This window comes from Kryptolebias marmoratus, linkage group LG18 (genome assembly GCF_001649575.2).
Source record: "Kryptolebias marmoratus isolate JLee-2015 linkage group LG18, ASM164957v2, whole genome shotgun sequence".
Classification (NCBI taxonomy): domain Eukaryota; kingdom Metazoa; phylum Chordata; class Actinopteri; order Cyprinodontiformes; family Rivulidae; genus Kryptolebias; species Kryptolebias marmoratus.
The window spans coordinates 11,900,813-11,910,768 of NC_051447.1; the positions used below are offsets into that span (position 1 = coordinate 11,900,813).

General features: G+C 37.2%; 1 protein-coding gene across 4 annotated transcripts in view; it reads left to right on the forward strand.

Moving 5' to 3' along the window:
- chchd3a (coiled-coil-helix-coiled-coil-helix domain containing 3a) overlaps positions 1-9,956 on the forward strand; it is a 63,658-nt gene that overhangs the window by 37,097 nt on the left and 16,605 nt on the right. For all 4 annotated transcript variants that reach the window (XM_025005684.2, XM_025005683.2, XM_037981292.1 and 1 more), the window contains one exon: positions 6,217-6,287. In XM_025005684.2, the coding sequence (XP_024861452.1) occupies positions 6,217-6,287 (71 nt within the window). The remainder of the gene's footprint in view (positions 1-6,216; positions 6,288-9,956) is intronic.

The following is a 9,956-nucleotide window of genomic DNA, read 5'->3' on the forward strand; positions in this document are numbered from 1 at the left end:
CCCCCCCCCCCCCCCCCTCTCTCTCTTGTGAGGGCTTCAGGACAGTTAAAACAATGTTTTACATTATAGTTTTTATCTTGCATTTCTAAAATAACTTTTTTATTGTTTAAGCAAGCATATTTAAACTTAAGGAATAACAGTTTGGGTTTGTTTTTACTCATTATGCACATTGTGGACATGTAAATCCATACTTGGATCTTTTTGATAAAACGAAGGCTAGTATATCAGTCAACACAACAAGCTGATGCATTATGAGATCTAGGCCAATATGCAGTTTAAAATTTCAGAAATCCATTTATAAAACCAGGCTTGATAATTTTTTTCTGCTCTTATTGCATCCATGTTAGGCCCTTGTATTGCTTTGCATACAGGAGCCAATGTGAGTGCAGATAGTAAAAGTGATGAGTTCCGACGAATACACGCGTTATCGACTCCAAACACTCACCATCAATCAGCCGTGTTGGCCTTTGGTCAATAATGCTTAGATCAAAATGTCAACAAATCACCTTCACACCTCAGAGAGAAACACAAGATTGAGAGAGACAAAGACAGAGAAGGATGGACAGACAACATGGACAAGATTCCAAAAAAAAAAGAAAAAGAGAGAGAAACTGTGATTCAACGTAAAGTGTGACGAGATAGAAATAGAAACTAGACAGTAGGAGACAAATTGGAATTAAAAAGAGTCCGCCTGTGACGTTATCTCTAAAAATTTATGATAAAGTGACATTTCTGAAAACGTGATGTGGAATAAGAACAACAAAAAGATGAAAGTAAAAGAAAAGACACAGAAGAGCAGTAAAAAGAGTAAATGTCACAAATGATAGAGAACAAAGGAGGACAGCAAAGAAAAGGTTGAAAGACCTCTACAAACCTGGCTTAAAAAAAGAGGAGGTGAGGATTTGAAACAGAAATGTGAACCAGAGGAAGGATCTGCAGAATCAAACAGAAAAAAGGCATTGATTTGTTTATTGACTCATACAGGAAATTAAATTAGAAAACAATTTCAAACAAACTTTGAAAATCACCACAGAAAGTATTTCATTAAAAGTTTAGCTAATTTCATTAAGCCTCATGTTTTCTAAAGGCGTGACATGACAGCAAGCAGTTTATGTAAATTATGGTTAACGACAGGAATGTGTAGGGTCTCACATTGTGTGTATTAAGAAGTTTGAGACACCTCAGGGTGCTGAAAGGTCATAAGTGGTCCTGAAAAAAAAAAAAACTACAGTTTTTGTCATTTAAGCATCTAATTTATTTCAGTTGCTTGAAGTTTCAGAGGAACCTTTTTGTGTTATCAGATTATCTCTACATGTCTGTATTCTCCCATCTGTATAGTAAAATGCTCTAGCTTTTTAAGTAGTGCACAGTTTGGGGGTTAGCTTATTATATGGCAAATAACACTGTCTATTCAAGTTTAAAAAAACAGAAACTGCTATAACTTTACTCAGGAAAAATGAAAACAAAATCCCCAGAATCCGTCACAAATCATAGCTGACCAGTTGCTACTGAGGAAATTGTTGGGCACTAAACACGGCTTTAGATTTTTTTTAACCAATTACCTTGCACTGTAGTTATTAAACTGCGGTACTTTTGGTTGCAAACCCATTCTTTTCCCTTTGAGACTACAGAGAATTTGATTTTGCTCAGAGTGTATTGCTAGCTGCATATTATCTCCCATCACATTTAATGCCCTCCCTCTGTCCTCAGTTCCTCCCCAAACTTCAGGATTCCTGCATCATCTTGCACACTAGTCAAAAAAAAAAGAGTCAAAGTGACCAAAAGAGAGCTAGAAGGGGAGAGATAGAATGTAAGTCTGATATATATTACATGTCTCTTCCAATCCAACATGGTCATTCATCAGAGGGGCTTCTAGTGACAGGCCATCACCAGGCTCACAGACAGCTCAGCCTGCTGCCTTCGCCGCTGCTGTTCATTGGGGCCAAAGCTACCAAATAGCCCCTGAAAACAATATCTATATATTTATTAAATTTTCACTCAATACCTGCCGTCCTGTAAAACAATCTCATATTTAACAATCAACTTGCCTATGTTTCTTTTTTCCTTTTTCCCCTCCCAACCTGATCCTTCTGCAGCTCTCCCTCCCCTGCACATCTGTCTCTATCTCTCTCTCTTCAAGTTTTTTTTTTTTTTTTTTTTTCCAACCGGTGTATTTTTCACCCCTCATGTATGCCTCAATTTCATTTTTTTTTTTTTTCAGAAAAGATTTTTCTTCTCTTATTCCTATCTTTCTTTTCGCCTTGTATATCAATGAAATTGGATTTTTCTTCTCTCCTATGGAGGACAATCACAGCAGCAATTGCCATCTCATAGCGAAGTTCCACATCTCTGTAAAAAGAAAAAAATAGGAGAGAGAGAGAGAGAGAGCATTAAAAAACAGTAATGCCTTCTATTTCTATCTCTGTATCTGTCTCTGGCTTGCTAGCTTCATCTCTTGCTCTGCCTGTCATTTTTTTTATTCCTCTTTTATGTAATATTTTGCCCGTTGTCTTTCTTTCCCAAAGCTGATGTTGAATTATGTTTACATGTTTCTTTAAACATAAATATTGAAAGGAAAAAAAATTACATTTGCATAGCAATTAATATTTTTGGTGCACTTTGTTTCTCAGACTATTAGCCTAACAGAAGTGTTTTGACCAAGACAATAATTACGTTTCTTCTTGCAAAGCAAATCAGAAGTGACTTTTAAAAAGCTGCAACAAAGAAAAGCAAATTGGCTACTTTTCTGTTAACTGCAATGAAGCAAATAAACTAGGATGCATAGTGTCTCCTCGTGGTGGAAGTAATGGCTTCATAGCTTTTGGTTTCATACAGTAGAAGTTATTGACTTAACAAGAAAAAAAATTGTGTCCAAGCTCTGATTAATTTCGCAACTTAAGAAAATACAAATGTGTGATTTTTTCCCTCCAATTTTCCTCTCTTTTTGGCTCCTTTTTCCTGCATATTGATGAAATAGATTTAAAAAGTCTAGAAAACGTTTCCCACATGTGTCTTTGTATTACATTGTATTCTAATGTGATGCTTCTGCAATTAGCTCTGCATGCTTTCTGATACACATGGTTTCAGAAGTTAGTGGGGGTTGTGTTACTTTTGGATAAGAAAAATTAATCTCTTTAAGGACTTTTGCATGTTCATCTTTTTGAATAAGAATGAGCTTAAAAACCCGTTAACCAGCCTCCTTACTCATTCTAATCATAGGCTTCTCTGCTGAGTCACACAGCAGAAGCCTCATTTTCTTCAGCCTAATGTTGGTCATGGCGGGGCTTCTCCCCACGTTGGGCCCCTCTGCTCAGCAGCAGTTTAGAGAAGCTATCAGTATATGGAGTTGTTTGTTTTATTCATTAAAACTTGGAAGATATTTCTCCAAATTGAGCCTGTACTGGGGCGCTGCTTCTATTTTCTCCATATTGCTGCAGTGCGTTAGCATTAATGACTTAATCTGTCTTTGACACCCTCCTTTACTAGTATTTTGTTTTGCTCCAGATGAGCTAAAAACCTTGCGGAAAGCAAAGACACTAAATGGGATGAACATAAACAGAATCCAAATCATTCAAGAGGTGATGTCTTATTGTAAAAGGAGGTAATGACCAGATTCTTGTTGCTACAAGGTGTTCATCCATTTACAAAGCTTAGCTTAAAACGACATATGTATTGCAGCTTTGATCACAAAAAAGGAACGTTTTTAACCAGACACAGAAAAGTCTGTCTTGTCTGGACTAATAAAAGGTCAGGGTTGCTCTCCAAATCAGTTGGGACAACAGCAGGATATCACAAATTGAGACCACTCAGTAATCACACAAATTACACTTTTTCTCCACTGTTGAGTGACTCACTGTTTATATCCAGCCACCAGGGTGCATGTACAATTTTAGCCTGTGTGTCCACATGTCTCTATGCAGTGGGTTGGTTTTATACTTCTAGCTGTGTGTGAGAATGCAAATCCTTTTTTTTGTGTGCGCGCATGTGTTAATAAAAACCGTTTGCAATCATACACACACAACCCTTTTGTCCTTTCAGGTGGATTAGTGCGCTGATTAGTACCAGCTCTGCCATTTAGGCAGGTGTTATTACCTTGTACTTAGTATTCCAGACAGAGACCCAAACCTTGCTCGGTCTGTCTCTCCTCCTCTTCCAGCCGTTTAATCTCGGCACCCAGGAGAGGTCTTATTCTTGCTTCTTTAGCATCCCCCTAAAATCTCTGTTTAGTCGTTTCATCTTTGAGTAAGCCTCAGTTTTAAATCCTTTTCCGTAACTCTAGCCTGTTACCTTGTTCAAACTTTTTTATTTTTTCTATGTTGTCACCAGTACACCAAACTCCTAAAATATAACTGTTTATTAGTGACATATTCTTTTAAATGTTTTACAAACTAAGTCTTGCCCAAAAGGATGCTAAAGGTGAGCTGGTAAAATAAAAATGTAATATGTAGTCACACTCTTTTGAAAATACACAATTGAGCATCTTGGACATACTGGCAGCAGTATGCATATTGATGTAAAAAATACAATTTCTTTTAAATTATTTCTGAAACTCTGCACACTGGGACAAAGTGTAGTACTCTCAATCTATTGCCGTTCATCTGTGAAAGTGTCCATCCAAATGAAGAGGACTCAAATTGCTATCAGACCTTTTGTCAGTGTCGTGTCCCATTCTCTTTTACCTCTACAACGCATGACTATTGATCTTTTCAGCAGCGCAGTTCATTCTTATTGATCTTTGCTGAACTATGATGAATGTCTTCCCAGCAAGGAGGTGAAGTTAAAGCAGGCAGCATCACCAAGCTTCAATTTTCCACATATATTGTGAATCTGCATTGTATGCAAGATGGTTTTAGGGGCCTGTCTTTTTTTATATACTGAACAAAAATATAAACGCAACACTTTTGTTTTTCCTCAGAATTTTCACGAGCTGAACTCAAAGATATAAAACTTTTTCTATGTACACAATATGCCTTTTTGTAAATCTGTGTTGGTGAGCACTTCTTTGCAGAGATAATCCATCCACTTCAAAGGTGTGGCATATAAAGATTCTGATTAGACAGGCAACAATAAAAGACCTTGCTAAAATTTTTTTATACATTTTTTTTAATTTAATTTCTTTACTTTTTCTATATTGAGGGAGGGGATCGAGGGGAGTCAGAAAAGCAGTCAGTATCTGGTGTGACCACCTATTGCCTCACTCAGTGCAACACATCTCCTCACATAGAGTCGATCTGGTTGTTGTTTGTGGCCGGTGGAATGTCGGTCCACTCCTCTTCAATGGCTGTGCAAAGCTGCTGGATATGCTGGAACTGGACTATGCTGTTTTATTCGCCAATACAGAGCAAACCAATATGGTTTTTACATATCCTGTTCTGCAGTGTTACTTGGGGACTGACCAGTACAAAGCAATGACAATGTGGTATCTGTCTTAGTACTTTAGAAAATTATAATTTAACATTGCGGCAATCTATAAAAGTATTACTGTTTTTAATGAATTGTTTTTGACAGGAACATTTGTAAACATACCCCATTTTTCAGACTTCATACCACTCAATCAAGCTATCTGTCATACTTTACAACCTCTCACAATGTGATTACAAATGTGCATAACAGCCACTGGAGGGTGACAAGAAAGATCTTCCTGGGGTTGTATAAATGGTCCGGGGGCAAAGGTATATAGCTGTGTTTGAGGAGGTAATTTAGGCTGAGTGGTCCTGCTATGGGCTCATTTGCTACGGGTCACTAGGGGATTTTGACCACTGGTCTGTACATTGTTGACTAGCGACCTTGTGGCCTTACAGGATTGCTCTCTGTTATTACAGCACTCTATTGTGCGTGGATCAGCACAAGCGCCCGTAATTCAAGCTTGCACACAAAATTTCACAACCAGAGTAAAACAATTCTAATAGTTTTTGTCTTTGCAAACCTTATACTTGCAAAGTTATTGTTCTCTTGAAATGCACAGGAAACCCAACTGCGTGCTGGTAATATCCATCTCCATTAGATTTTAATGAGGTTTGAGGGATGAGGCAGAGCTGAATATATCGCACCAAATGTAGCACTTTATCAAAGTGTGAACTGCAAAGAAATATATGAAATGTTGCTGAAATGTTTTATTCTCCCCAAAGATATCCAACCTGATTTTGACCAGATAATTCCATATATGCATTTGTCTCATTCAGTGACTTTCATCTGTCTTTCTCCCTCTCTCTACAGAGTGCACAGTTCTACAAGGTCACCACTGAGAACTACAATAAAGCTGCAGACCAACTGAATGCCAAGTTCAAGTAAGTGTGTACATTTTCACTCTTTACCAAATCCTTTACATAAATAAAGAAAAATAACTTTAATTATAAAGTGTGTCCATCCCGCTATCTAAGGCTTTTCTGTGATGATATTTACAGGGGAGTTCTTCTAAGCTTACCGAAGACCTGAAATGACACTAACTGATAACTACAGATCATAGAAAGGGTCTAATAATATCAGGCTTCCTGCTTACAGTTTCTAAAAAGTAATTAAGACTTGCCAAAAAAGTTATCAGTTTGAAGATGAAAAAACTTCTCTGTGGCCGTATGACATTCAAATTATTTTTTTCCCCACAACTTCAGGAGTTATTTTGTGATTCGCTGGAACTGTATTTATTCCAAATGACTTGGAAGATTGCTTGCTTAACACAATCAAAATTGAAGAAGCAGTGTATTAACACTGAGGCCTGTGTATGAAAAAGTTCCCTTTGTTACATTTCAAAACTAAGAATAGCTGCAGTGCAGTTTACCTTTATGTTCACTAAATTGATCATAAAACTGTAACTCTGATAGCAACAATATTTCCTTTTTACGTAGTTTATCAATTTTTCACCTAAACCTATTTTATCATCATGTATGTCCTGGTCTTGTGCCTAGTGATCCATTATATGATGCATTGACTGAACATAGCATACCCGTATGGACCAGTGAATCTGCTATTGAATTATGCTAGCCCCATTCCAACCAACAACTTTCAATCAAAACCACATTAGTGTGGTCCATTAGCTAATGTTGATGATGTGGTTCACTGATAATTTTGACCTCATGTTGGTGATACTTGGGACACTTGTGCTTTCTTAATATTTTGATAATATAGTTTATTCCAATTTTCTTTTTAACCAAACCTGCATCAAACTGCACTTTAGACAAAATGTGTGTAAAATACGGTTTGCTTGTTTGTTTACTATAAATCCCTATAAAAGATGCTGAAAGCAGTCACGCTTCACTTTAAAAAAAAAAAAAGAAACACACGAGGAAGTGAAATTTTAAAGTTAAGCTGTCATGAATGTAGCTCATATTCACCACATAAATGTAACTCAAGAAGGCACAGAATCTCTTCTCATTCATGTTCCATCTGTCTTCGTAATAAGAGGCCATTAAGCTCCATAGTAATGTAGGGAAAGTGGATGAGGAGCCTGCAGGAGGTGGGCCCTGGCTCTGAGCTCACCTCTTGGGAGGCTCCAATGATTGTGTTAGCTTGTCATTAGCCGGCGCTAACGCTGGGATCATTGTCTCCCTCAGAAATGTTGGAAACTGATTAGCCTAGCCCACTAGGGGGTTAGCGCTAGACACACAGAAGCCAGAGCTTAGACTTCCCAAATCACATTAAAGAAGAAAAAAAAAGATACTCTGGAATCACATTAGTGCAAAATGACAGCGCTAACTCTAAGCAAGCGTTGAGCTAATGTGCGGTTAGTCATGTGACTCGGGTCTTTGCACGGAATACAGCGATTGGTGGATTTGATTATAGGATGTGCATTAGCAGGGTTGTGACTGGGTAAGAATCGTGGAACGCCAGTAGGGATCTTGATGTGTGCGTGTGTGTGTGTGTGTGTGCTAATGAAATGGCAGGAAGGTCTGGTGTTACAAGATGGGAGCAGGGATGCATTGAGGAGATCAGAGTAAAGGGTTAATTGGATTTAATGGATAGTGTTTGGCCCATCCTTGTTTATGTGCACAAGTTCATGCATAATTGTGTATCTTTGTATGCTCTCCAATGATGAACAGCTTTTGTGTGCACAGTGTGTGTCTTTCCTCAAAGCTCTTATGACAGAGACCTTTCAGAGATAAGATCCTATCTGTGGCCTCTGCAGAGTAATAAGAACAAATATTTTTTGTCTCATGGTGGCTTTTGATTTCTTCAGAAATGAAACTGTCCCCTTGAGATAATAAAGAAAAGAATCTGTCCCTTATCCATTCTTGATAGAATTATCGTTTGATATTGTTAATCTGCAGATGTAAAGAGTGAAAGATCTTTCTTAGAATATCTTTATTTCCCACTTCAGCTCATGTCAGTGCCACTGTGACGAGTATGGGGTGATATTAAGCTACAGTTTATTATAGGAGAAATGTGTGGGACCAGATGTGGATGTCTGTCAAGGGTTATTGCTTTTTCAGACAAGTCAGATATCACGAGTGGATGGGAGCTCAGGGGTACATGGCTGTCATGAATCCATGCAGTACCTCTTCTTCTGGAGGTATTTGGGGGTTGATGCTTGGCAGAACAGAAACCATTTAGTTTGGTTCGAAGCATGTCTGGCAAACAGGACATTTGTATAAACCTGGGAACTTTTATTACAAAACATGTTTATCAGACCAAAACTGTAAGTTATCTGGCTGAACTAAACCTCACTTGGTCATATCTGACGGCTGTTTATCAACTTTGCAATTCAGCCCAGATTTTCTAGTTTTCATATGAAAGATATGAGATTTTGCATCAAATGACTAATCACAATTAAAGTCCTAGAACAGCATAATTCTAGTAAAAATGTGAAACTTATGTGAGAACTGTAATATTTATTGCAGAAAAAAAAGATACAGGATCCTAGTTACAGTCAGCCAATTGATATCTCAATATTATTAAACTACGAGTAGAGCTGACAATTTAAAATCATCTGTTTCAGAAACTATTGTTTACAGATGTATTTTGGGGTCATGGGAATTTTTGGGGGGCTTATTCTACAAGATGAAAAGTGGTAATTTAAATTCTCTTTGCACTAAATAAAGATATAACAGAGGAAAAAAAAACAACAATTCAGACAGGTTGGCTTTGGTAAGAAGTTAAGTGGCTTTGTTCCACTAAAGATTCAAAGTTGAATGTGATGTTATATAGAAAAAGCCACAAATCATGCCTTGCACTACATTTTCTAGGTATTCAAGAAAAACAAATAAACAAAAAAAGATTTCTACAGGTAGTTCCGGTGCATGTAGTAAATGTTTTATCCATTGCAGTGATCCATGTTGGTCATGTTCCTTGGAGTTGCTGAAGGAAGTAAATTAAAGTGTGAGAAATAGGCACTATGGGTGAAAAAGGTGGGTGAGTCTAATATGAGGTTGTGTAAATGTGCAGTATTTTATGTGTGGTGCTGCTTTTTTTTACAGTGCTCCTGCCAGAAGTTTCTGAGAATGATGAATCTCTCCCAACTGAAACGCAAAGGCATCACCATGACCTCATTACATCCACTCACATACAGTCACACGAAGAAAACACACACACACACAACTATATATGGAAGGATGTGTGCATATCGATGATGCTTCACATTTTCTCACACTTATTATTCTGGGCATAAAGGTGTAGCAGTTCCAATACAAGTAGTTTGGGTATTTCTACACCTAACTTAAAACAATTACTGAACATTATCTAAGTTGAGTGTTAACCAAAACTACTGAAACTACAAATGCAGTTAAATTTGGTTTTACCCTTAACGTTTATTGAAACAATGTTCATTTCCCCCTAAAATTGTTTAAAAACAATTATCTAATGTATAAAGGGATGTATATACAGGTGCTGGTCATAAAATTAGAATATCATGAAAAAGTAGATTGATTTCAGTAATTCCATTTAAAAAGTGAAACTTGTATATTATATTCATACATTACATACAAACTGATATATTTCAAATGTTTATTTCGTTTAATTTTGATGAT